This window comes from Heteronotia binoei, chromosome 2, assembly GCF_032191835.1.
Source record: "Heteronotia binoei isolate CCM8104 ecotype False Entrance Well chromosome 2, APGP_CSIRO_Hbin_v1, whole genome shotgun sequence".
Lineage (NCBI taxonomy): Eukaryota > Metazoa > Chordata > Lepidosauria > Squamata > Gekkonidae > Heteronotia > Heteronotia binoei.
The window spans coordinates 183351660-183378766 of record NC_083224.1 but is presented as its reverse complement, the minus strand read 5'-3'; the positions used below and the strand labels follow the sequence as shown (position 1 = coordinate 183378766).

The 27107-nt window shown below is 46.0% G+C and overlaps 1 protein-coding gene and 1 non-coding gene across 2 annotated transcripts; one reads left to right on the top strand and one right to left on the bottom strand.

The window, feature by feature from the left end:
* Window positions 1-23811, top strand: CREB3L3 (cAMP responsive element binding protein 3 like 3). The gene is made up of 10 exons (XM_060232612.1): window positions 1-199; window positions 11098-11222; window positions 13361-13646; window positions 16096-16211; window positions 17537-17671; window positions 18239-18345; window positions 19406-19474; window positions 20218-20302; window positions 21690-21786; window positions 22818-23811. Exons 2-10 carry the CDS (start codon window positions 11100-11102, stop codon window positions 23180-23182), a joined length of 1383 nt encoding a protein of 460 aa, XP_060088595.1. The 5' UTR covers window positions 1-199; window positions 11098-11099; the 3' UTR covers window positions 23183-23811.
* TRNAP-AGG (transfer RNA proline (anticodon AGG)) lies at window positions 9677-9743 on the bottom strand. Its single transcript has one exon. It is a non-coding gene; the product is annotated as a tRNA-Pro (tRNA).
* Window positions 23812-27107: the final 3296 nt, after the last annotated feature.

Sequence of the window (27107 nt, the reverse complement as noted above, 5' to 3'; positions counted from 1 at the left end):
AATCAGAAGGGAGGAGGGATTTCCAGCCCCTGACGCTATTTTTGCTCAGTTGGAGCTTAAACTTTGCCACGCAGTAGAAAGAGGGTTCAGGGCAGAGAGATCTCAGGGAAAAGGTGCCCCGAGTTCTACAAAGGAACATTTCAGCTAAAACCCACTTGGCCACAGCACCCTGAAGGAAGCAAGGTTGCCAACAGCCAGGGTGAGTCTGTGCATATATTTATTTGGGGCAGAATCAGTCATTTCTTCCTGTTTCGTTCAGCAACATAGCCCGTCTTGGATTCCAGTCCAATACAAACAAGAGAACAAAGGTCAGGACTAGGAATAGGGCAGCTATGGGGCAGAGATAAGTCTAGTGAGGGAATGTTTTAACAAGCAAGACACCAAAGGTTTGCCAGTCATCACTGATTAGAGGCCCTTGTTCCAGTATTTTAAACCATTTTTTCCCAAAACTGGGACCCACAGAGATTTATATCTTCATATGTGCGTGTGAATGGAAAAGAGTTTGCTACTTGGACTGAGAATTGCCAACTGTGGCCTTGGAAATTCCTGGAGATTTGTCAGCTGTGCCTGTGGAGGGGAAGAGGTTTCACTTAGAAACTGTGTTATGCCATGGAGGCTGCCCTCCTCCAAAGCTGCCATTTTCTCTAGAGGAACTGATTTTTGTAGTCTGGAGAGGAGATATAGTTCTGAGAGAACTCCAGTCCCTGCCTGGAGGTTGGGAACCTAAACTCTGACTGAGACTTGGAAGTAATGCAGACCTAGCCATGGTACTGGAATGTGGTTTCAGTTTGATAATTAAGTTATTGTAATTATTATAATTATAAAATGTGTTTTTATCTTGAATGAATCAACTTTTTTTTTAAAGCAGGAACACAGTTCCAGCTGGCTTGGCATCAGGGGGTGTGGCCTGATATGCAAATGAGTTCCTGCTGGGCTTTTTCTACAAAAAAAAGCCTTGAACAGAATAATACACTCCATTACCTGAAGTGTAGTGTAGCACTTTTCTAATAAGATAAATTATATCAAAAGAGAGCTGGAAAAGGTATGACAAAAGTGCAACCAGAGTGACTGAGGGGTGGATATAGGGTTGCCGGCTCCGGGATGGGAAATGCCTGGAGATTTTGAGGGTGGAGTCTGAAAAGGGTGGGGTTTGGGGAGGGGAGGGACTTTTTCAATGGGGTATAGTGCCATAGAGTCCACCCTCACAGGCAGCCATTTTCTCCAGGTGAACTGATCTCTATTACCTGGAGATCAGTTGTAATTTTTTATAAGACTTTTAAGGTTTTTATACATTAAATAAAAAAGAAGGAAAAACAAAGGAAAAGAAAACAACAACAAGAAAAAAATAGAAACTAATACAGTTGAAAGCAAGAAAAAGGAATAACATCTGATTTTCTCTGCTACAGAACGCCATACATTTACTTACTACAACCTTATTCCAAAATCAGACCAAGGGGAGTATATCACCTTTCTGTGTAAGTTTGTTATCTTTGCCTTTTAGTTTTCAAAACCATAAATCATCACATCATTTTTTTTAAGGATTGCCAGGTCCAACTCAGGAAATACCTGGAGACTTTGGGGGTGGAGCCAGAAGTGAGGTAGTGACAAGAATGACTGAACTCTAAAAGGAGTTCTGGTCATCACATTTAAAGGGACCACATTACTTTTAAATGCCCTACTTCTATTGGAAAGAATGTAGGATGGGGGCACCATTTGGGGGTTCATAGAATTGGACCCCTTGGTCCAATCTTTGAAAGTTTGGGAGTTTGTTGAGGAGAGGCACCAGATGCAGTGTTGAAAATTTGGTGCCTCTGCCTTGAAAAACAGCCCCTCCCCACAAGCCCCAGATATCCATGGATCAAATTCCCATTATTCTCTATGGGTACTGGTCTTTATAGGGTATAATGGAGTGGCCAGTGAACATTCAAACCCACCCTTTGCTTTCTAATAACCCGGAAGCGGGAGAGGGCCTTCAAACCAGGGGATCCCTTGCCCCCAACTGGGGGTTGGTAACCCTTTCCCCCCTCCTTTTTATGCAAGAAGTCAGGGCCAGATTAACTATTAAGCCAAGTAGGCACTGGGCTATGGGCCCCCACGTCTTTAGGGTCCCAGGCTGGCTTTCCAGCCTGCATGCATAGCCAGCAACTGAGCCACTCTTTGCCCAACTTGCCCGGTGTAGCTGCTGCTGGCATTGTCGCCAAGTTTGCCTCTCTCTGCCTCTCCCCCTCAGCTTTGTCAAAGGGGCTTTTGAGAAGGTGCCTGCAGGCTGCATTGGGGTTCACTGGTGGTGGGGCGGGTACTCCAACTCTGAGATAATCTGTGTGGGCCCCCCTGAGATTTTGACTGCGTAGGGACCTCCACAGGGTTTAATCTGGCACTGCTTTTAGGAAAGTGCTTGCAGGCTACAGCAGGGGCTACAGGTGGCAGGGCAGGCACTGACTCTGAAATAATTTGTAAGGGGGTCCCCGAGATTTTGACTTCCTAGGAGCCTCCACAGGGTTTAATCCAACACTGCAAGAAGTCTATAAAAAGGAGATCACTTGTAATTCTTGAAGATTTCCAACTACCCCCCAGAGGCTGGCAATCCTAGGGTGAGATCACCTTACATAAGAGGAGAGGCTGGGGTGTCTGGGGCTTTAGTTCAAGAAAAGGATGGCTCTGGAAGAACATGAGGTTTATAAAATTATGTACAGTGAAAAGAAAATGTCTCATAATCTTAGAACTTGGAGGAACCCAATGAAGATGATGAGTTGTCTGCCCCTGGCCCAAAAGAAGCCAGGCTGTGTATGACGAGATCCAGGGCTTTTTCGGTGGCAGCACCAGAACTTTGGAACACCCTCCCAGAAGCCATAAGGGCCCTGCGGGATTTGTCTGCGTTCCGCAGGGCCTGTAAGACCGAATTGTTTAAACAGGCTTTTGCGGTTTGATTGAAAAAGGGCTGCCACCGGACATCCTACAGAATGCTGGCGATCATAGTCGAGAAGTCAATACTGCCTATACTGGACTGAAATAGCGCTATAGAATGGTTTTAAAGTTGATATATGTAAATTATGTTTTTTATATGTTTTATTGGATTGATTGTTTTTATGATGTTGTAAGCCGCCCTGAGTCTGCTTGCGGAGAGGGCGGGATATAAATGGAAAGTAATAAATAAATAATAAAGCACTAGATTCAGGAAAGGTAAAAGGAGGTACTTCCTGAAATGCATAATGATCTTGTGAAACTTTATTGCCACACTAAGGGTCATTAGCTTCAATGGCTTTAAAAGAAGATTAGAGAAGTTTACAGAGCTAACAGCTTCGAGAAGTTTAGCCAACACAGGTAACAGCTAAACAGAACCTGCATGGTCAGAGACACTTTACCTCTGAATACCAGTTGTTGAGGGGTGACCATACGTGGAAGCTTTGCCACTCTATACTGTGTACTACAGGCCTTCCAAGAGCCAGGGCTGAATTAACAATTAGACCAAGTAGGCACTTATGGGCCCCAAGCTGGCTTCCCCACCCCCGTTTCCTCCCCTGCTTGCAGCCCTCCCAGGCTCCATGCGCAGCCAGCAACTGAGCTGCTCTTTGCCTAACTCGCTTGGTGTGGCTACTGCTGGCAGTGTCACCAAGTTTGCCTCTCTCTGCCTCTCCTCCACAGTTTTGTCAAAGGGGCTTTTGGGGAAGTGCCTGCAGGCTGCAGCGAGGGCCACAGGCAGTGGGGCGGGCGCTCCAACTCTGAAATAATTTGCAAGGGGCCCCAAAGATTTTGACTGCCTAGGGGCCTCCACAGGGTTTAATCCAGCACTGCCAAGAGCATTGAAATACTGGTTTGAGCCAGCAGATATATCTTATGTTATTGTTGTTGTTAGTGGCATATAAACATAGCTAAGAGTAATTTTTTTAAAAGTAACTTCAAAAAAGAGATCCCAATCTAGGAGTGTAAAATGTAAAAAGTGTTTCTGAGCATGTGCAGTGTGCTGAACTCCCATAATTAATTATGACCTTACCCACTTTGAAATCCATGGGTTTGGATCATCCGTTGAAGGTCTGGATCGTCACCTTTCAGAGTGTTTTTTACATGTGATAAGAGAGTAAAATAGTTCCCAACTACATGCCAAAGATATCAATTTCTGATAGATAAAATTATTGTTTCATCTCTGACAGACATTCATAAGCCACCATGTTTACAAGGCAAGGTTTATGCTGGCTGTCTTGAAAATACAGGTTATGTGCGGTGATCTTTTAATAATGCTCATGTATAAATCTTACATTGTTTTAAAATCCTTACCTGTGATTATTATGATATTAATAATTGTGTTGTACTTTTTATGACTATGGGATTGGATCCAGATTGGCAGAGCATTTGTTTGGCATACAGAAGGTTCCAAGTAGGGGTGTGCAAAAAAAAAAATTTGGAATTAATCTGATTCGGAAATATACAGGACCAAAATATTTGGAATACCGTATATTTCCGAATACCGGTATTCGGAATAGCCATATGTACGAGAGATATACGGCTGTTTCCGAATATAAGGCCCAATTATATCCTATGGGCCACTGAAATCAATAGCAAAATAGGGTATATTAGAAGCCGCTTGGAGGGGAGGGGGTTTGAGGAAGCGCCCCCAAATTTGCAGGGAACCTGCAAGGGACTCTCTCCTACAAACCCCCCAAGTCCCAAAAAGATTGGTCCAGGGGTTCCCATTCAAGGGGCACCCAAAGAGGGTGCCCCTATCCCACCATTATACCCTATGGGCCATTGAACTCAATGGCAACATAGGGCATAATCAGAGGCTACTGGGGGGCAGGGGGTTTGAGGGAGAGCCCCCAAAACTGCATGGAACCCTCAGACTCCAAAAATAGCTCTATAAAAACATGAAAGTGACCCACCCTACACAGCCCACGCACCAACCCCCTCACAGAGATAATTAAAAAAAAACCAAAACGTGACAGAAAGAAACAACTTTTAACACCCCCCCCCCAAAAAAACAGAACCAGGAAAAGAGACAACAGGACAGGATGCAAAACCAACAACAACAGATCCAAACAAATCCAACTGAGAAAAGGCCAACAAACTCAACTGTTAAAAACTGAACTTTTTAACAATAAAAATTAAGCTAAACAGCACCCCCCCGAACCAGAAAAGAAAAGGAACTGAAGCAGCACAACACAGCAGCAACAAATGAAACACAGAATCCTTTTAAAACAGTAAAAAAATTGACTTTTAACAATACAGGAACTTAACCAACCCCTCCCCCCCAAAAAACCCTTCACCCTAACCCCAAGAAATCCAAGCCACCCAAATCAGGAAAAGTAAAAGGACACTGTACTTTTAAAAGTCCTCTCCCTAAAGTTAGATATAGGCAAATTGGCAACCCCCCCACCCCCAGCAGAACCCCCTAACCCTAACCCCAAATAGGCTACTCACCCACCCAAATCTGGATAAGTAAAGGGACTGAGTCTTAAAAAGTGCTTTTATTTTTATCCTAACTAAAATAAAAACAAGAACCCCAAGACTGTCTTACCTTAGATGTCTTCTCCAGGCAGGTCAGGCAAGGCTGAGAGAGAGCAGCAGCAGTTGAGGCTAAGGGCCAGCGCAGCACAATCTCTCACACCAACACCAACACAGCAGCCATGGAATGGAGTCCAGCCTGGCAGACTCCTTAAAAAGGTTCTCTGGCCCTACACAGAGCATGCTTTGGATTGGCTGCTGGGGTACCTCTCCCCCTCCCTCCCTGATCCCAGGGAGGCTATGGGAGAGGCGGGAAAAGGCTTTCAAAGGCAGGAAAGGAGGCAAGCAGCTTCCCTGAGGCTGTAGAAGCACCTTTCCTGCCTTTTACATTGAGTTCTGTATACTTCTGAATATTAATTCCCGTGTAATGCCTTCTAATTGGATTCGGAAGTATACGACGCCGTATACTTCTGAATCAGGGGGTATTCGGCAGTCTATCGGTTCGACTGAACCGAATGCACACCCCTAGTTCCAAGTTCAATCCCTGGCATCTCCAATTAAAGGATCTGGCGGTAGGTGATGTGAGACCCTGGATATCTACTAACAGTGTAAGCAGTCTGATGGACCAAGGGTCTTATTCAGTATAAGGCAACCACATATGTGTTCAGTGTAAGCTAGGGGTGGCCAAACAGTGGCTTGGAAGCCACATGTGGCTCTTTCACATGTATTGTGTGGCTCTCAAAGCCCTCACTATCCTGTTGGCCGACTTGGAGAAGGCACTTCTCCAGGGCTATTTAGAAGCAGGAAAGCACAGGAACACAGTTCCAGCTGGCTTGGCATCAGGGGGTGTGGCCTAATATACAAATGAGTTCATGCTGGGCCTTTTCTATTAAAAAACTGTGCAAAACAATGGTGATGTCAGAGGTGTGGCCTAATATGCAAATGAGTTCTTGCTGGACTTTTTTTACAAAAAAAATCCCTGCATTTCTCTATTTAAATAACTCATCCAAGCCAAGCCACCTGGTGGCTTGGAGAATGTGTTTAAAGTTAAAATTGTTGTCTTTCTACCTCTCCCTCCTTCCCCCTCCCCACATCTATTTTCCTTCCTTCCTTCCTTCCATCTTGCAGCTCTCAAACATCTACCGTCCATGTCTTGCGGCTCTCAAACATCTGTTCTGTGTGGCTGTTAGGTTAAGAAAGTTTGGCCACCTTGGGCCTAAGTCCATCCATTTGGGATTGCAATTGCAATTTTTCCCCTGGGGGAGTGGAATTCCCTGCTTCCTCACCCCCACTGTAGCATACCAATCTCCATGAAATGCTGCTCTTGGGGGAATGGGGGATATTGAAAAATAATATGAGGGGTGTCTGTTTCAGGATGGGGGAATAAGTGGAAATTGCCTGTTTAAGTCTTGATCCAAACACCTTTGACCAGACCAAAGAAATCAATCTGTAAATGTGATTTCTAGACAGACTTGAACCTTTGCACCTTTCATTATATTTTATTAATAATAAACCTTGGTTGGTAGAATGTTGTGGTGGAACAGTGTCCATCAACACTCCAACCTGGCATGGTGCAGATGTGTGAATACTTGTCCTTCTTCTGCTGTAGGAGAGGAAAATTATCAGGTTCAACAGAATTACGGTTTCATTTGCCTTTTAAGGATTTGAGTGGGGAAAAGAGAAAGTGAACTGCTAGGGTTGCCAGCCTCCACGTGGCAGCTGGATTATAACTGATCTCCAGGCAACAGAGATCAGTTCACCTAGAGAAAATGGCTGCTTTGGAAGGTGGTCTCTTTGGCGTTATTATACCCATTGAAGTTAGGGTTGTCAAGTCGAATTCAAGAAATACCTGGGGACTTTGGGGTGGAGCCAGGAGGCTTTGGGGGTGGAGCCAGGAGCAAGGTTGTGATAAGCATAATTGAACTCCAAAAGGAGTTCTGGCCATCACATTTAAAGGGATTGTGCACCTTTTAAATGCCTTCCTCTACTGGAAATAATAAAGGATACAGCTGATATACTGGTTTGCAGTATTTTGGGCTCTTAGAATTGGACCCCCTAGTCCAATCTTTTTTGAAACTTGGAGGGTGTTTTGAGGAGAGCAATCGGATGCTATACTGAAAATTTGGTACCTCTTCCTCAAAAAACAGCCCCCCGAAGCTCCAGATACCCGCAGATCAGTTCACCATTCTACCCTATGTGGGAATCTGTCTCAACAGGGAATAATGGAGGCCCAGCAGACATTTCCCTCCCCCCCAATCTACTGTTGATATCCAACATTCAGAAGAACCTGCAGTAGTTCTTCCATTTGAGATAGGCCTTGGCTAGGTATGAATCCCAAATCTGTCACCTGCACACCCCATAATTAAACATTAACTTAAGTAAGGTCAAACAGTTACTGAAAAAAGATTAGCTGGGTATATGGAAGAGAGGTCTTTCTGTAGAGGTGGAATTCTGCTGGAAGTATAGAGTTGCCAGCTCTGGGTTGAGAAGTTCCTGGAGATTTGGTGGTGGAGCCTGGGGAGGTTGAGGTCTCGGTAGGGGAGGGACGTGAGTGGGGAACAATGCCGTTGACTCCCCCATTCAAAGCAGTCATTTTCCCAGGGGAACCGATCTCTTATCGTCTGGGGATCAGCTGTAATTCTGGCAGATCTCCAGACCCACTTGGAAGCTGAAATCGCTAGAAGGTGCTGGCCAAAATAAACTGAGGGATCCTTGGAACCTGACCAGATTCACTTGGGAGCCCAGAAAATTTCTCATTGTTGCAGGCCTTTTTGCAAATGCACAGTCTTTCTGTAGATTTAGCACATGCGGCATGGTGTTATAGAATCATATAGTTGGAAGGGATCTCCAGGGTCATCTAGTCCAACCCCCCGCACAATGCAGGAAACTCACAAATACCTCCCCCTAAATTCACATCAGCTACAGGCATAACCACTTTACTGCTTTGTCCAACAATTGTTGGAGTAAGTGTGATGAGATTTATAACTAAGTGTGAAGAGTAAAGCAAAATATTGGCAAAAAACAGTAGCTTGGACAAAGCAGTAATGCGAAACAGGAATACACACCGGTTATGCCTGTAGCTGATGTTGGTACTTTGAACTGTTGTTGAAATATTCTCTGCATACTTTGAGCAAATCCGGATTTATCAATTTTTTGCCATTAGTAAAGAAATTGGATTTACAAATTTTCCTGGCGAAAGTATTCTTTATTGGAATTACAGGAAAGAACATTTGAATAGAGGCATACAGTGCATGGAGCTGTTGCTTTTTTCCTGAGCCCCCAGGTGGGAGCAGGGGATTCCCCAGGTTGGTCGACTCCAATCTGCTGCCAGCCAGGTGGCCAGGAGGGGAAGCCCTGTGTTGTGTCTTGCATTTCGGTCCCTGAAATTCCAACACAGTGCGACTACGTGCACTGAAGGGACCAGCGGGAAACCGCGGGTCACCTGACTGTAAGGGACAAATGCAATCTGCCTATGAAGATCTGTGGCAGGAAGTTTAACTGGTCAAGATTGGACCTGACGAAGAAGGGGGTTGTTCCGGGTAATGTATATAATAGGGGACCCAGACCCGCCATCTTGTCTTTATGATGTACTCACCAATAAAGAATGTTTGCTGCTAAGAGTGTCCGAATCCAGTACCCTGCCCCACTTCCCACCACCTAGCACAACATCACGTCACGTGGAAGAGACATCATCGCACTGAGACATCACCCACACGTGCAGCAATGCTCCATATCCCCAAATCTCCAGGTATTTCCCAACCCACAGCTGGCAACTCTATCAGCCAAGCTGCTTCCGAGAGTCAGAATTCTGGAGATGGTTGATCGCTAGCCTGTTCTTGTGGAGAGGCAGCAACACACATTATCTCAAAAAGAATATTGTTGAACTTTGAAAAAATTCCTTTTATCAGGAAGGTGCTTGTTCTGATAACAGAAGTTTGAGGCTTTCCAAGTTTATAAAAAACATGACAACTACGGGGGAAGGAACTGATAAAAGCTTATAACGTTTTGCATAATGTCCACAAGGTAAACGGAAAGATTATTTTTCTTCCTCTCCCATGGACAAAGGGCACCTAATGGAGTTGATGAGCAGAAGACACAGAAAAGACATGAACATATGAAGCTGCCTTATACCGAATCAGACCTTTGGTCCATCAAAGTCAGTATTGTCTTCTCAGACTGGCAGCGGCTCTCCAGGGTCTCAAGCTGAGGTTTTTCACACCTATTTGCCTGGACCCTTTTTTGGAGATGCCAGGGATTGAACCTGGGACCTTCTGCTTCCTAAGCAGATGCTCTACCACTGAGCCACCGTCCCTCCCCAAAAAGACAAAAAGAAATACATCTCCACACAATGCATAATTAACTTGCAGAACTCATTGCTGCAAGATGAGGTGATGGTCACTGGCTTGGATTGCTTTAAAGGGGGATCAGGCAGATTCACGGAGGATTCCACCCTTACTTATTAGCTGTGCTGGCATAATGGAACTTCCACGTTCAGAGTCAGCGTGCCTCTAAATGCCAGTTGCTAAGTAACAACAGAACTGGAAAGTCTGCTGCCTTGTGCTATCCTGTATGCATATGGTTCGGCACTGTGAACAACAGGAGGCTAGATAAGATGAAACTTAGTTCCTTGCTAGAATGTCAGCCTTGGTTCTTGTCACTGGGAATCGGGACATGGAGAACTGTCAGTGCCGAATTAAACCCTGTGGAGACCCTTAGGCAGTCGAAACCTTGGGGGGCCCCCTCCCAAATTATCTCAGTCTGAGTGCTTGCTCCACCGCCCATGGCCCCTGCTGCAGCCACCTTCTTAAAAGCCCCTTTTACTAAGCTGCAGGGGAGAGGCAGAGAGAGGCAAACTTGGCAACAATGCCAGCAGCAGCCTCACCAGGCAAGTTGGGCAAAGAGCAGCTCAGTTGCTGGCTGTGCCTGCAGGCTGGGAGGGCTGCAGGCAGGGGGGAAACCGGGGAGGAAAGCTGGCCCGGGGCCCCTAAATGCGTGGAGGCCCATAGGCTAGTGCCTACTTGGCCTAATTGTTAATCTGGCTCTGAGAACTGCTTTTGACTCTGGCCATGTTTCCAAAAAAGGATGTGATGAAGGCAGGGGTCACTTTGTAGAAAAAGAGGTGCCAGAGCTCATTGGCACAACTTCTTTGCTTAACTCATTTGCATATGCCACACACCCCTGACATCACCAGAAGGTTTATTAAATTATATCAGCTCAGCATCTACCTTCAAATGCTTCTTGAATTATAATTGTCATAATCAAACTCTCATCATACCTTTTAAATTTCTTTCTCCTGTGTAGTCACAGTGGCATGATGAAGATTTCCATCTGTTTGCTTTACATGTTTCGTTTATTTTCCCATTTTTTGTGGGGGAAATATTAGAAAGCTTGTCAAATCTTAAGAGTTCAGCAAAATTCTCAGAGGAGCCCAGAAGCAAGTATTTGGGAGGCACGGGGGGTAAGAAAGAAAGAGCACACTAAAATTCAGACGTTCCAGAGCTCTGCTGCTGAGAGCTCCTGCTGAAATGAGGCCTATGTACAGGACCCAAAGAGGGTAGATGTGCAGATAGATACTGGACCAAGATTGGGGCTCAGGACTGATAGGCCTAAGAAGTTGCCTTGTCATGGAACTGGCCATACTTTCTCTTCTCTCTTTTGCAGCTATGGCCTCTCTCAGTCTAGACAGCATGGAGCTCCTGGACCTTCTCTTTGACAGGCAGGACGGAGTCCTTCGCAGCGTGGAGCTTGGGTCCTCGACAGCCACTTGGACAGGACGAGAGGGCAGTGTGAGCTACCACTACAGCAATCATTGCAGCAGTGCTGGAGCTGATGATGTGTGGGGGGGTGCAAGTTCTGTAAAGGTTCTAGAGTTGCCAGCTGCCAGGTGGTAGCTGGAAATCTCCTGGTGACGCCTGGAGAAAATGGCTGCTTTGGAAGGTGGACTCTATGGTATTATACCCCACTGAAGTTTGGGGAGGGTACGGGAGGGAGCTCAGCAAAAGTTAATTCCAGAGGACTTAGCTGTGTTAGTCTACTGCTGTGAAATAGTCCAGTAGCAGCTTTAAGACTAATACATTTTTTTGTAGCATAAGCTTTTAAGATGCATCTGACAAAGAGAGCTGTGTTTCTTGAAATCTTAAGCTACAATAAAATTTGTTAGTTTTAAAGATGCTACTGGACTCTTTACTATTTAGCAGCAGAGGTGTGACGCTGTACAGCTTGACCTCTCAAGCTGCCATTTCCTCCAGGGAAATTGATCTCTGTAGTCTGGAGGTCAGTCATAATTTTGGGAGAGCTCCAGGGCCCACCTGGATGTTGGTAACCCCAGGGAGAGCATTGATAAAAATATTGCATATTTGCTTTCTCTGCCGCCATTTTAAATGTCCCACACAGTCCAGGGCACCACTTGGAAACCTGAGTTTTGCAGAAGAAGCCAAGGGATAGAAGGATGGCGATAGACCTGTGGGCTAGGACAGGGCTTTTGCCGGGCCGTATTTATGGCGCCGGATATACTGGAGACTGACTGCTCTCTTTCCCGTCTCTTGTTGGTTCCATGCCGGAACCACAGCTTGTTGTAGTGGTGTAGAGAACCAGCTTGGTGTAGCAGTTAAGAGCAGTGGACTCTAATCTCGAGAACCAGGCTTGATTCTCCACTCCTCCTCCACATGAAGCCAACTGGGTGACTTTGGGCCAGTCACGGTTCTCTCAGCCCCACTTACGTCCCAGGGTGTCTTGTTGTGGGGAGAGGAAGGGAAAGTGATTGTAAGCCATTCCGAGACTCCTTTGGATAGTGAAGAGGGGGATATAAAACCAACTCTTCTCCTTCTTCCCAAATCAAGGTGATCTGAAGCTGAGTTAATTGCATGAAAACTTTTAACAAGTCACCCAAATGCATCCTGTTATCCGTACTTCCCCATGCACACACTTGCATTCTATTCATTAGCTTCCCAAATCAAAGTTTTCAAAGCTACCTATAATGTTATTTTCTGTAAAAAGGATGGTACAGGAGAGATGGAGATGGGGAATGAATAGGGTGATCACTGATCAGCTCTAGGTTTTGAAATACCTTGAGACTTTGTGTGGAGGGAAGGGAGGGACCTCAGCAGGGCCTAATGCTACAATCCACCCTCGAAAGCTGCCATTTTCTCCAGGGGAACGGATAAGGGTTTTTTTTTTTAGATCAACTGTAATAGCAGAGCATCTCCAGGTAACCACTTGAAAATTGATAACCATAGAAATGAATGAAGGCACCGTGAAGCCCCATTCCATTGCAGGACCTGAATTAGTGTCGTTTCTTAGATTTTATCAAGCTTTTTTCTATATCATGTAGAGTTGCCAACTCTGGTGTGCGAAATTCCTGGAGATTTTGAGGTGAAGTTTGGGGAGGGCAAGGTTTGGTAGGGGAGGGACTTGAGCAGGATATAATGCTATGGATTCCACCCTCCAAAGGAGCTATTTTCTCTGGGAGAAGTGATCCAGGCCCCACCTGGAGGTTCTCAGTTCTATGGGCTCAATTTTCTTCCCTGCAACCATAAGGATAAGACTGACAATTTAAAAAAAAAAGAAATGAAAATTTAGCTTATGTAAGTGCCAAATTCTGTGTGAAAGCTGCAGATGTGCAGAATATTATTCATTGTTCCCATAACACCCATGAGGACGCTCTGCGCCACCAAGGTTAAATATGATATCATTTCCAAGCAATGCTCATCCCAACAAGACGCTTTCACACATGCTAAAGAATGCAGTTTCAATCCACTTCTGTGAAAAAAAAAATTAATAAAATCATTTTTTTTTTGCCATTGGATTTTGCCATTTAGCACAGTAAAATCAGGTTACAAAGTACATTGAAATTGTATTGTTTACTGTGTGTGAAAGCAACCCACTGATTTCTTCCCGCTCTTATAAGCTCCATTGTCTTTTGTAGCAAGAAAATGAGGATTTCCTGACTTCCATCTTGGGCCCTGCAGACCCCAGCCTGGACTCCCCGAGCTGGTCTCCCGCTGCCAGCGATAGTGGCCTTTCAGAGGATCCAAACTCTGACCAGCTGGACAGTCCTCCGCACTACGTTCCAACAGGAAGCCCGGGGGGCTACTCCGATGGAGGGCATAGTGATCTGTCTTACACCAATTACCAGGACTCTTGCCCAGCCATGTCTGTCCTGAAAATGCCAGTGGAGAACTTGCGAGAGGCAGAGGTGTCTATAGACTTTGGTGAGTGCACCATTAGATTATCTTGGGATAATGACTCCCCCTTGACTAAATTAAGCCTTCGATTTGCTGCAGCTCCAGGTTGGGAAATACCTGGAGATTTTGGAAGTGAAGCCTGAGGTCAGGGTTTGTAGAGGGGAGGGACTTCAACAGGCTATAACGCCATAGAGCCTCCCTTCCAAAGTGGCCATTTTCTCCAGGTGAACTGAACTCTGTCACTTGGAGATCAGTTGTAATAGCGGAGGATCTTGAGTCATCACCTGGAAGTTGGCAGCCCTAATCTGCTGACAGACTTTAGTTAACTGAGGAATAGGATTGCCACGTCCCCTTGTTGCTGTGGCAGGGAGATTTGGGGGGCATTCCAGGGATGGGTGGGACATCACATGTGTCATCTCTGATGTGATGATGTCACCCAGAAGTGACACTATCACTTTGATGACTTTGTGTGTGATGCTCTGGGTTTTGGGCGAAACTCTATGGGTTTTTTGCCTTCAAAACCACGGAGTTTGTCCCAAAACCCAGGCACTATGACATCACCCAGAAGTATCATGATAGTTTTGTATTTTTTTAAAAAAAGTTCCTTAATTAATAGATAATGTGTCAACATTCATGTAGGCTACTAAAATGAGCTACTTCATGGTGGAACAAAGTGGTTGTCTGCAAAATTCTAACTTTCCAGAAGGTGGCAGTAAATCCTTTTCTTGAATCTGGAGTTTCCAAAGCTGTCAGCAAATCCTTAAATAAATAATTACCAGTCCACCTCCAAACCAACAGTCCTAGAGAATCTACAACCAGAGCATTTGACTGGTTTGAACTCTTAAAATATTAAATTTAAATATTATTAGATTTAGATACTATTAGATTAGATTATTAGATTTTTTTTTTCTTATCCCACTCTTTCTGTTTCTTTCTTATCCCATTCATTCTGTACTGCATTCTCCTCCTTATAAATTCTGGTTTAATCAGGCCAGTTTTGAAATTAATTCATCCACAAATTGGATTAAGTCATCAACAAACTGAATCGAATGGATGAATAAACAGATTTTTGTACGGTTTGCTAGCTAGCCCTAAACTGGATAGCCCAGGCTATTCCGATCTTGTCACATCTTGGGAGGTAAGCAGGGTCAGCCCTGATCAAGTGCTGGGTCACTGTGCAGAGGCAGGCAATAGCAAACCACCTCTGTTTGACTGTTGCCTAGAAAACCCTACGGGGCCGCTGTAAATTGGCTGTGACTTGATGGCGCTATTTATCACTCCCCAGTTCACTACAGCTTTCAACTCCTTAACTACATTTGCTTCTTTTTTCTCTCTCTGTACTACTTATGTGCATGTACGCATTGATAAAACACCACAAAAAAGCAGCCCAGTGTTTCATGTGTAGTGTTTTACTGATCTTCACATGCTATTATGCACATAAAGGTAAAGGTGCAAGCACCAGTCATTTCCGACTCTGGAGTGATGTTGCTTTCAGAACGTTTTCACGGCAGACTCTTTACGGGGTGGTTTGCCATTGCCTTTCCCAGTCATCTGCACTTTCCCCCCAGCAAGCTGGGGACTCATTTTACCGACCTTGGAAGGATGCAAGGCTGAGTCGACCTGGAGCTGGCTACCTGAACCAGATTCTGCTGGGATCGAACTCAGGTTGTGAGCAGAAGGCTCCAACTGCAGTACTGCAGCTTTACCACTCTGTGCCACGGGGCTCTTATTGTGCACATACACCACAGTAAAACAATCTTGATTCCAGGGATGAGCTGGGCAACAAACAAAACAATCCAGTTCGCATCAGCCCTGTACATTTTAGTGCAGGGATGTTGAACTTATTTATGAGGGCTGGATCTGACATAAATGAGACCTTGTTGGGCCGGGCCATGTTGTGCCAGGCCATGTATATACCTTATTTAAGATTAGATAGCAGAGATATAAACTGTATAAAGAACACAAACACAATTAATTTTTTTTTAAACTTAAAATGTTACCACACATTGGCCTTAAAGGTGTTTTCTTTGTATTTCTCCCTTGTGATCCAGGGAACCGGGCAAAGGAAGCTCTGGCTCTTTCCTTCCTTCCCCAGGGGATGGGGGTGGGGTGGGGGGAAGGAGCCTCAGCCAACAGAAGGAAGATAGGCTTGGCTCAGTAGCTCTGCTGTGCGATTGAGAGAACCTGGAAAAACAAACTCTGCCTTCCCCCAGGAGCCTCTGCCAATAGAGAAAAAAAAATAGGTTTTGCTCTGAGGCTCCTGTGCAATTGAGCAAGCCTTGCAAAGTAAGCTGTGATGCAGAAGGAAGCAAGAGATAGGGAGAAGGAAGCTGATGACAGCCAGTTGCTTGGAGGCCTGATAGGAGCCCTCTGGGGGCCTGATTTGGCCCCCAGGTTGCATGTTTGACACCCCTGTTTTAGTGTCATTCAGATTTCCCTCACTGAGAATGAAAACAGATTTCTCTTCTCTCTGAAGATATTTGGGAAGCAGGCTTTTACCCAGAAAAGCAGGAACTGGCTGCTCCTCACTTGAACTCACCTTCTTGCACCTTGACTGTGAAGGATCTTTTGCTGTCGAACAACTGTGACACGGTAAGAAGTCTGATCTTCTCCATGCTGCTGTTAGGCATTCAGACGGCCTAGAATTCAGGGGTCCCCAATCTTTTTAAAGCCTGTGGGCACCTTTGGAATTCTGACACCAGATAGTGGGCATAAGCAAAAAATGGCAGCCACAGGAGGTGGAACCAATGACAAAATGGCTGTCACAAGAGGTGGCACAAAATCTCAAGCAGTAAGGTCATGCATGTCTCCAATAGTAATTCTTCAACATTTCAGGCAGAAGCTCTTTTTAACAGGAAGCCTTTTAAAATGAACATATTGTTTCAACTGAACAAATCGTTTCAATTTTTGTGTGTGCATACATGCAGATTATTTGAAGTTCCTTGTGCAGCAGTGGGAGCTCCTGCCAAAGCAACTTCTTAAAAATCTGCACAGCAAAACTCCAAAGGCCAACCAGAAGCCCTGCTGGGCAAAAGCTCCACTTGGCCTTGCTTACTTTCTAAAAAACATTCCTCTGGCACCATAGTGCCCATGGGCACCACATTGGGGAACCCTTGCTGAGATGAGCACTGGAGTGGGGTTTAGGAAGCAGCAGCTCTTCCTAAACTGCAGATCCCTCCATCCTGTTTTCCTGACCTGAAACAGCCCTGGGGAGTTGCTATTTGCCATGCTGGGCATTAAATTCTCTGGTTTGTTATAACCAGGAACAATTAATAATTTGGCAGCATGCATAAAGGCTTACCACACAGCAGAAGCTCTGTGTGTGTGTGTTGGTAAATAAATGGACAGCAACATGGAGCCACTTTAACTGTTCAAACTAATAAGAGTTCTTTTATTTGAGGAACTCCATTCTAGACAGAACAGAGTAGGGACAAGATAGAAATCTAATCTTGCTAACTACATCTATGATGCCAAGATGGAAAGTCTCTGGCAGTATGTGCAAGAGAGGTGTAGGAAGGAAGGAAGGAAGGAAGGAGTCCCTGAGAACAGCATAACAGCATTCTAGGCTTCAAAGGGATGGTATCAAATAACAGGAAGAAAAGATGCTCTATATTTTGACCTCTCTCTTTCTAACTCTCTTGTAACCTTCCTCTGAAGTCTGAGGTAGGTGACAGCATAAAGCCCCTGTCTTCCAACACTGGGAAATGTGCAGGTGATGAGGGCTACATGAAAGTTTTCTCTGTGAGGAAAACAGCAGTTATGCATGGCTGTTTCAGGTTAGGAAATAATGCTGGTGAGAGGAGGAGGCTGAAGCCCCTACTGTGTCATAGTCCTAGCCTTAATTGGGCCTGCATGTGTCTGGGAAGACAAACCTCCACTGCTTTTTTGGGGATAGTAACTCTGTTTTGATATATTAGCATCCACAGGCAATGACCCCATCCTTGATGAGGCAAAACCCTGGAAGTTGCCAGGAACTTGTCTTAACAGAGGATGAGAAGAAATTGCTGACCAAAGAAGGTGTGACACTGCCCACTCAGCTGCCCCTCACGAAGGTAAGAAGAGCACTGCCACATTGATAGATTCCTCTCACCCAAGGAATTCTGGGAAAGGTCTCCAAGGGGTGATTGCTAATAAGTCACTGTGAGGAGGGTGCTGACCCTAGGTTGTAGGATTGCCAACCTCCAGGTGGTGGCTGGAGATCTCCTGAGATTACCACTGATCTTCAGGTGACAGAAATCAGTTCCCCTGGAGAAAACAGCTTCTTTGGAAGGCCCTGAGCAAAGGTCCAGGATGGGGCTCCAGAATCACTGCCCTCCACCAGGGCCAAGCAAAGAATGATCCCCAAGGAGCCATACTGTGACATCATAGCAGTTCAACCAATAGCTGTGCTGCAGAAGATGGGATGAGCACGAGCAATAGTGGGAGGCTACTCCCAGGGGAGGATCAGGTGTGGTTGAGACCCCCTTTGTGTGGGACTCAGGGCAGCTGTCCCTATTGTCTGTTGGCTAAGACCACCCCTGCCTCCCCTCCACACCAGGGTCCTGGCCTGAATAAATATTTGCTGCACAGTGTCCCCTTGGACAAGCCAGTCAATAAACTGTGCTTTTTGCACCCGGCAGTATGAAGAAAGGGTACTTAAGAAGATCCGCAGAAAGATCCGGAACAAGCAGTCAGCGCAGGAAAGTCGGAAGAAGAAGAAAGAATATATTGATGGTCTGGAGTCCCGGTAAGAGATCCTCCCCTGTGCTCCTCTTGGATTTCCACAACATTTAAAAGCAACAAGGTAGCTTTCAGTGTGCTCAGAGGCTTCAGTTTATTTGTTGCGAGACTTTAACTATCAGAGATTTGCAAGGTTGTCTCATATTTGGACATGCAATTCAGTAGTCTCACTTCTTAGCCTCATTGCCCTGTTGGCTTTTTATTCCAAGGCCTTCAGCCTCAGAATTCCCTTGTCTGTTTTCTGCTTTCTGATGAGCAGCACACTGTCTCCTCTCCACAGGCCCTACATGAAGTTTACTTCCTTTCCTCCACACAAGAACAAGCCCCTCAGTATCTTCTTCTCCATACTGTGCCCCAAAGCCAGTGTTCTCTCTAAGCTGAGTTAGGGCAAGCTAGCTCAGTCTTTTTAGCTCTGGCTCACACATTTTTGTCTTAGCTCAAGAAAAATGGCCCTGGAGCAACCTAATTTATGCAGTAGTTCACTGTCACAACCTTAATGCCAGTAGCTCACAAAGTAGAATTTTTGCTCACAAGACTCCACAGCTTAGAGGGAGTGTTGTCCAAAGTTGTGAGCTGTCCATCCCCTGGGTGAAGTTGTTTTTGTTGTTCAGTTGCACAGTCGAGTCCAACTCTTTGCGACCCCATGGACAAAATCACGCCAGGCTCTCCTGTCTTCCACCATCCTCTGAAGTCTGCTCAAATTCGTGTTTGTTACATCAATAACGCTGTCCAGCTATCTCATCTTTTGCCATCCCCTTCTTCTTTTGCCTTCTGTCTTTCCCAGCATCAGGATCTTCTCCAGTGAGTGCTCCCTTCTCATTTGGTGGCCAAATTCAGTGAAGTTTTAATTCCAGCTATATCAAACTTTCACATCCCTAAAAGAAAAAAAACTGTTGCACTGTTCTTCATCAATTGATATTCCTGACAACCTCTCTCCAAGCAGCTGAAATGATCATGCCATGATGTGACATCACAGCAGCTCGGCCAATAGCAGTGATTAATGGACCAGCCACTGGAACCTGAAACACTTCTTGATTCTATGCTGTCCTCACTCATTTCTCTTGTAGGATGTCAGCCTGTACGGCTCAGAACCAGGAGCTACAAAGGAAAGTTGTTCATTTGGAGAAACAGAACTTGTAAGTAGCCTGTGGCTAGCTGGATCCGAGGCAGCCCATTTCTCCATGAGGAGGTGGGTGGAGGGGGCAGTGAGCATCACAAGGGTATAGCGTAACAGCCCAGCAGCAGAACAAAGTAGGAGTCAAGGACCACCTTTAAGACCAACAAAGTTTTATTCAGAATGTAAGATTTCCTATTCATGCATACTTCTTCAGACAAAGGAATGGGGTAACATTCATTCATTCCTGCTAAAAAAAAGCCCTCTTGAATTGTAATTTTTTAAAAACTTCATGAGTTTTTTAAAAAAAATCCACCCTGGTATTTTATGCTTGTTTGAACTGTATGCTGGTCTAAAGACCATAATAAACTACTGCTGCTGCCACCGCTGCCGCTACTACAGCTACTACTACTAATCTGCCCTGAAGATCATGTTTGATGGAAAGGTGAAGTGAAGATGTGTATCAGTTTTTTAAAATGAAAAACTTTGTCTCTCCATAAGAACATAAGAGAAGCCATGTTGGATCAGGCCAATGGCCCATCCAGTTCAACACTCACACAGTGGCTAAAAAACCCAGGTGCCATCAGGAGGTCTATCAGTGGGGCCACCCCAATTTCAGTGTGTACTTAAGGCTTCGGTTATTTTACATCAAGGCTTTTGTAACATGGCAGGTTGGGCCACTTTAAGGTCTCTTGGCCACAGGCTGACTACTTCTTGTTTTGCTACCAGGACCATGACGACTCTGCCTGCTTCATTGTCTTCCAGGTCCCTTCTCCAGCAGCTGAAGAAACTTCAAGCTTTGGTGATTCAGTCCAGCAGCAAGGCAGCTCAGACTGGCACTTGTGTTACGGTATGCAGGCAGTTTTATCATTCCATAAGGTTTAGGATACAGAAGGACAGATAGAACAAATGAACAACAGACTCAACAGCAGCGACAAAATCCATAGTGGAAAGTGCTGTCAAGTTGCAGTCAAGTAATGGTGATGTAAGGTTCTGCCAGTTATTGACTCAACTCACCGAGTCTCATATTAAAAGAGTAAAAGGTTTATTGGATTCAGGCACAGAGCATTTGCCTTGTGCCAAAGCCAGGAATGACAAAAGCAGGAACAAAGCATACTGTTATAATAAAAAAATGTATGCAAAAAATATTCTGCCAACCCAGGACTATTCCCCGTGGATAGCACCACATAGTGCTATTTGGAGGATCACGATCAACCGCTTAGTCCTCGTTATGTGTTACCAAGCAACGTGATAAGTACCAGTTCTGTCTAGACTACAGTGGATTGCACACATATCTTCCTGCCTATTCTATCTGCACATTTCTTAGTGGTTACATAGTTATGTCTGTTACCAGCAGCCAGAGTTAAAAGTTATATTCAGAGGTCTGTTAGACAAGCATTGTAATCAGGTTTCTCATGAGCCAGGAGGTGATGTCAGAATACACATAGAGTAACGCATTACAGAAACAGCATGTCTGCAGGTGACCCTGTAGAGTTTCAAGGCCAGAGATGAACAAGAGTGGTTTGCCATTGCCTGCCTCTGCATAGCAACCCTGGACTTCCTTGGTGGTCTCTCATCCAAAGCACTAATCAGGGCTGACCCTATTTGGCTTCTTGTAGCTGATGAGATTGGGTTAGCCTGGGCCATCCGGGTCAGGGGTACATAAAAAGAAATGAAATTAAGAACATTTCCTCTGCTCTGCCTGGAACCTCTATACTAAATAATGACAGTTTCAGCAAATATATCTGGAGAGGAAGTCCCAAAACCAAGGCTTTTTTTGGAGCAGGAACTCCTTTGAATATTAGGCCACACACCCCTGATGTAGCCAATCCTCCAAAAGCTTACAGGGCTATTAGTCCAGGGCCTACTATAAGGTCCAGGAGGATTGGCTACATAAGGGGAGGTGTGACCTAATATGCAAAGGAGTTCCTGCTACAAAAAAAGCCCTGCCCAAAACTGGTGCCACCATGTAAAAGGCCCTCTTTCCTGTAGCTGCCCCTTTCACTTTAGAAGAAAGGCACAATGCAGAGAAACACTTTATACTCATGGGTAGATTGATAAGGGATGAGATTCTCTGGTCCCAAGACCAGTTAGGACTGACTTTGGGAAGGAGCTTAAAGTAGACTAAAAGGCAGCTAAGAGACAAGGCTTCCCAGATGGCCCCAAACCCTCACTTTGCTGTCCTCTTGCCAGAAGGAAGCCTTCTGAATCCTCTTTCTCTCTGATCTGGTTCTCAGGTCCTCCTGCTCTCCTTTGCACTGATTGTTTTCCCGTCCATCAGCCCTTTTGCTCGCAACAAAGGCGAGATGGAAGGCGACTTCATGCCTGTGAGAGGTGAGAGCAGAGCTGAGTGCAGAAGCCACTGAGAGGCTACATAAGGCCTGAAATTGCCTTGGAGACCCTGGGCCAGCTAGCAATCAGTGGCTGACCATCGGGGGGTGGGGGAGCTGATTATTGGTTATAGCGAATGGAATACTGCGTATGGTTCTAGTCACCATGTCTCCCAAAGGACACTGCAGAGCTGAGAAAAGTACAGAGGGGAGCAACCAAGACGATTTGGGGGTTGGAGCACCTTCCTTATTAGGAAAGGCTGAAGAGTCTGGGACTTTTCAGTTGAGAAAAGAAATTACTAAGGGGGGTATGATAGAGGTTTATAAAATTATGCATGGGGTTGAGAGAGTTGACAAACTACTTGTCAGTTCTTTGGTCCATAATAGTAACCAAAAGCTGCATGAGACAAGCAGCCTTATATGCCCTAAGAAATGCTGGGGAGCTGATTCCAGAGAGAAGGGGCAACCACTGAAAAGGCCCTTGCACTGGTAGATGACAAGCTTGCAATTTGCATACCCCAGTGAACGTTCAACCCTGCCTGATGGTAATACTGAGCAAACCAAAAAACCTCTGAAGGTATATGTGATCCAAACTACTAAACTGTAATGTCCATATTGTATATCAAAGTCTTTAATAAATCAGATGTCTCATGGAGCTGACTGAGCTTTCTTGCCGGCTATAGAATTGTGGAGACCCTCTGGTACCTTGGAAACTAAATAGAATTGAGTACCAGATGAATTTCTGGGTTTCTCAGTAAATCTCAAGCCTGAGGAAATGGATGTAAGAAACATCAATTACACGTTACCAATCCTGTCGCAATCTGCAATTTTGGGGATTTGAAGATATATTTGTTCTACTGTGAACCATACCTGTGTGAGACATTTCTATGAGACATCTGATTTATTAAAGACTTTGATATACAATATGGACATTACAACTTAGTAATCTGGATCACATATACCTTCAGAGGTCTTTGGTTTGCCTGCCTGATGGTAATACTTGCCACACGTTGTATGTTTCTCTTCCCTCCCCAGTTTTTTCCAGGTCCCTCCACAATGATGCTTCCTCCCGAGTTGTCTCCTCCCTGGCAAAGGATGTCAATCTTCGGGCCAAGGAGCCAGAGAAGCCTCTGTGGACTGAATTTGCCGATGAAGGACAGAATAGGCGTGAGAAAGAAACCCTGGGCAATTTCATCAGAAGCCATCTGCTTTCCAGGCCCCAAAAGATAGAAGAGGCTGCCTTGGAGAACGGCACGGAATCCTTCTCAGAGGGGGTGCACCTGGCCTTGGAAGGACTTGGGCATGACAACCACATCCACAGGCCTGGCTTGGCATCAGTGGCGTGGACAGAGTCCGGTCAACCCAGCAAGAGGGTCTTGGAACAGGTTGAAGAGCTGTGACTGTTCCTTCCTGCTGCCTTCCTCTGTATGACATTCTGGGACATAATAGGGGTGGTGATAGGGATACTTGGGCATATGCGAAGAAAACTGCTCCTCTCCCTCTGAGCAAGGAGGAAATGGCTTGGGTAGGAGGCTGTGGTATGTAAGAGAGAAAGAGATGGCGTCGTGAGAGGTTCCCCCTTCTCTTTTGGGCCTCTCAGTTGTCGGCGCAGGAACAACCCAGACACACAAGTTCTTTTTTCTTGGATTTCTTCCCATCTTCTGTTTTTAAGACATGGGGAGTGCTCCCTGGAGCCTGACAGTGAGGTGAGGGGACCTGTTGTGAGGGTGACTGTCAAAGTCAAAACCAAAGCACAAGACCATTCAGTGCTTGCTAGGGTTGCCAATCCCCAGGTGGCGGCACGGGATCTGCTGGTTTGGAAGCCCTCCCCCCCACTTCAGAGTTCTCAGAAAGCAAGGTGGGGAGGAAAATGTCTGCTGGGCACTCCATTATACCATATGGAGATCAGTTCCCATGGGGTATAATGGAAACTTGATATGTGGGTATCTGGGGCTCTGGGGGGGGAGCTATTTTTGAGGTATCAGCACCAAATTTTCAGCATAGCATCTGGTGCCTCTCCTCAAAAAAATCCCCAAGTTTCAAAAAGATCGGACTGGGGGTCCAATTCTATGAGCTTCAAAAGAAGGTGCCCCTGTCCACTAGTGTTTCCAAATGTAGGGAAGGCATTTAAAAGGTGCACAGTCCCTTTAAATGTGATAGCCAGAACTCCCTTTGGAGTTCAGTTGTGCTTGTCACAATGTTGCTCCTGGCTCCACCCCCAAAGTCTCCGAGCTCCACCCCCAAAGTCCCTAGCAGTGCTGGCGCTAGGGGTTCTACCACTCCAGGCAGACCCCTGCGCCCCCCCCCCCACAAGCTCCGTTGGGGAAATGATCATGTGCGTGCGAAGCACACGCACACTATGCGATGACATCACTAAAAGTGACATCACAAAGGATGGGTCGGGGGAGCGATGGGCAGCGCACAAGAGTGCTGCCGCACTCTTTCCCTATGGACAGTGTGCGACTCTTCAAAGGCTTCTTTGAAAGCCTCCAAAGAGTGCACTGTTTTAGCTGTGCCCAGCTGCTTTTGGGTTGAAAGCGGCTGAGCGGCACCTTCCCATTGCACTGATGAGCACAATGAGAAGGCACCGCTCAGTCGCTTTCAACCCGAAAGTGGCCGGGCACCACTAAAACAGTGCACTCTTCGGAAGCTTCCAAGGAAGAGCATATTGCTTTGTGTAGTGCTCCTCCAGAGGAGTGCTCTGCAGGGGCAAGGGGGAGTAAGGGGGGCACCTGGTAGCATCCCCAAGGCAGGGTGGCGCTCTAGGCAGCTGCCTACCCCACCTACTCCTATGTGCCGGCACTGGTCCCCAGATATTTCTTGAGTCAGACCTGGCAATCCTCGTGTTTGCCACAAAGATGGGCGACAGCTACATAAGGCAGAGATCCCACCCCTTTCCTTTGGAAGTCTTACTCAGCTGCTCTCTCTGGCTTCTTTTGCTAGCATCGTCCATTCTTTCCCAATGTATTTCTGTAAGTGTAAGGATTAGAACTTTTTAAAAAGTGGAGATTCACAGAGAGCTGAGTTCTGTGGCCAGTACTGAATTCTGTGGCTCTCGCTGACATCCTGTTCTCCTACTATAAATAGGGTTGCTAGGCAAGTGGGAGGCGGAAGGTACTTACTGAGGGTTCCCCCCCCCACCACCATGCAATGATGTCACTTCCAGCACAACCTGGAATTGATAGCATCATAGAGGGGCAACACTCCAGCTCTTGCCCCAATCTCTATAGGTTTCCATATAGTTTCTGGGCAAGTGCTAGAGTGTCACCCCAATGGTGGATCTTACAGGTAGCACCAGAAGTGATATCATTGTGTCGCTGTTCCCTCTCTTTGTGTGGTCTGCTTCTGCTTGCCAGCCAGCTGAGCATCTGCAGGTATCAGCAATAATTACCAGGAGTTTGCTCACCATTACTGGGCACCCACTAAGTGTAAACTCAGCGTTAAACAGAGCCAGAGGCTCACACAATCAGGACTGGTTCTCACTGTTGCATTTTAATCCTGCTCTTACATGGGCCTCCTTGTGGTCTTCCATCTGAAAGGCCACACCAGCCGTGGGGTGACCTGCCCTGCCATCTCAGCAACATCACCAGCAATCTGGCAACATCCCTTCAAGCACATCATTGTGTTGCCAGCGCTGTGAGGTTCAATACATACGGTTGCCTTATATTGACTCAGACCCTTGGTCCATCAAAGACCATATCATCTACTCAGACTGGCAGTGGCTCTCCAGGGTCTCAGTAGAGTCTTTCACATCAGCTACTGCTAGATTTTATTTTATTTTTTGCCATCAAGTCAGGCTGACTTCTGGCTACCCCTAGTGGGGCTTGAAGGCAAGGGACATTCAGAGGTGGCTTGCTATTGCCTGCCTCTGCATCACAACCCTGGTATTCCTTGGAGGTGTCCATCCAAATACCAGCCAGGATGGGGGTCTGACAAGATTGGGCTGGCCTGGACTATCCAGGGCCACGGTCAGATGGGCAGTTTGGCCTGATATAGTTGCTTTTCCCTAACAGATTAAATGGGCTTGTTCACACGGCCACATCTGATAGCCGTTCCCCATTTGTACTCGCCCCATTGTATGATGAGTTGGATACAAAGTAGATAGCTGCCAGATAAAGTCCGGTGCTCACAGATCCCCACACATTCATCCTGCATTTCCAGATGTCTGAATTCCCCTGGTACACACACAAAAAAATTTCAGAAGTGTGAACCTTTCATTCCATTTTCACTGTTCTATTTTTTAAAATGGTAGTGCACGTGTGTGTGTGCATATGCACACCAAATAAATGTTTTCAGAAACATTTTTCCCCCTGGAGATACCAAGGATTGAACCTGGGACCTTCTGCATGCTAAGTAGATGCTCTACCACTGAGTTACAGCCACTCTGGTATTTGGGCAAAAACTTTATGGTTTGACCATAGGGTTTTTGCCCAAGTACCAGAGCGATAATGTCACTTCCAGTGTGTGCCAAAAATGACATTGCTGCGCTGCCAGCAATTGTCACTGAGATGCTCAGCTGCGCTTTGCCCACTGCCAGTAACTCCCCTTGCTGGCCAGCTGATCAGTGGTGGGTGGCTGGGGTGGGGAATACCTGTAGTAGGGGCCTGTCCACCTTAGGATTGGCTGAGGCTAATTGGTACCAACAAGTGATGGACTTTTATGTGTTGAAAGCTGGGGCCCATCTCTGATGCCAAGAAGAGAGGAAGATTGGATTTATTCCCCTCCCTTTACTCAGAGTCTCAGAGTGGCTTTACTCGGAGTAAAGCCTTCCCTTCCTCTCCCCACAACAGGTACCCTGTGAGGTAGGTGGGGCTGAGAAAGCTCTGAGAGAACTGCTCTTGAGAGAACAACTGTAAGAGAACTGTGACTGGCCCAAGTTCACTCAGCTGGTTGCATGTGGAGGAGGAGTGGGGAATCAAACCCGATTCGTCCACTGCTCTTAACCACTATAGTACACCAAACTGAACTGCAATCATGTGAGATGAAGGGCTGTGACGTCAGAGTCTTTAATGCTTTGTGTGAGGAAGCTGTGCATGTGTACATATGCGGTCGTTAGTCAGCTGTGTTAGGGGTGCCAGCCTCTAGGTGGGGCCCAGAGATCTCCCAGAATTACAATGGATCTCTAGATGACAGAGATCAGTTTCCCTGGAGAAAATGGCTGCTTCGGTGGGTGGGCTCTATGTCATTATCATTAACCCTTCCACTTTCCCTAAACCTCTCCTTTCCGGGCTCTACACTCAAATCTCCAGGACTTCCCAATTCAGAGGAAGCAGCCCTGCTTATGAGACTCTCTATATATCTGGCCTTGTGCTCCTCGGAGTTAGG

What these genes read in the sequence shown, in the direction of transcription:
- CREB3L3 (XM_060232612.1), top strand. Translation starts at nt 11,100, where the DNA reads ATGGCCTCTCTCAGTCTAGACAGCATGGAGCTCCTGGACCTTCTCTTT. An exon ending in GGACAGGACGAGAGGGCAGT is followed by an intron (nt 11,223 to 13,360) that starts GTGAGCTACCAC and finishes TGTCTTTTGTAG; the next exon opens with CAAGAAAATGAGGATTTCCT. An exon ending in CTCAGCTGCCCCTCACGAAG is followed by an intron (nt 17,672 to 18,238) that starts GTAAGAAGAGCA and finishes TGCACCCGGCAG; the next exon opens with TATGAAGAAAGGGTACTTAA.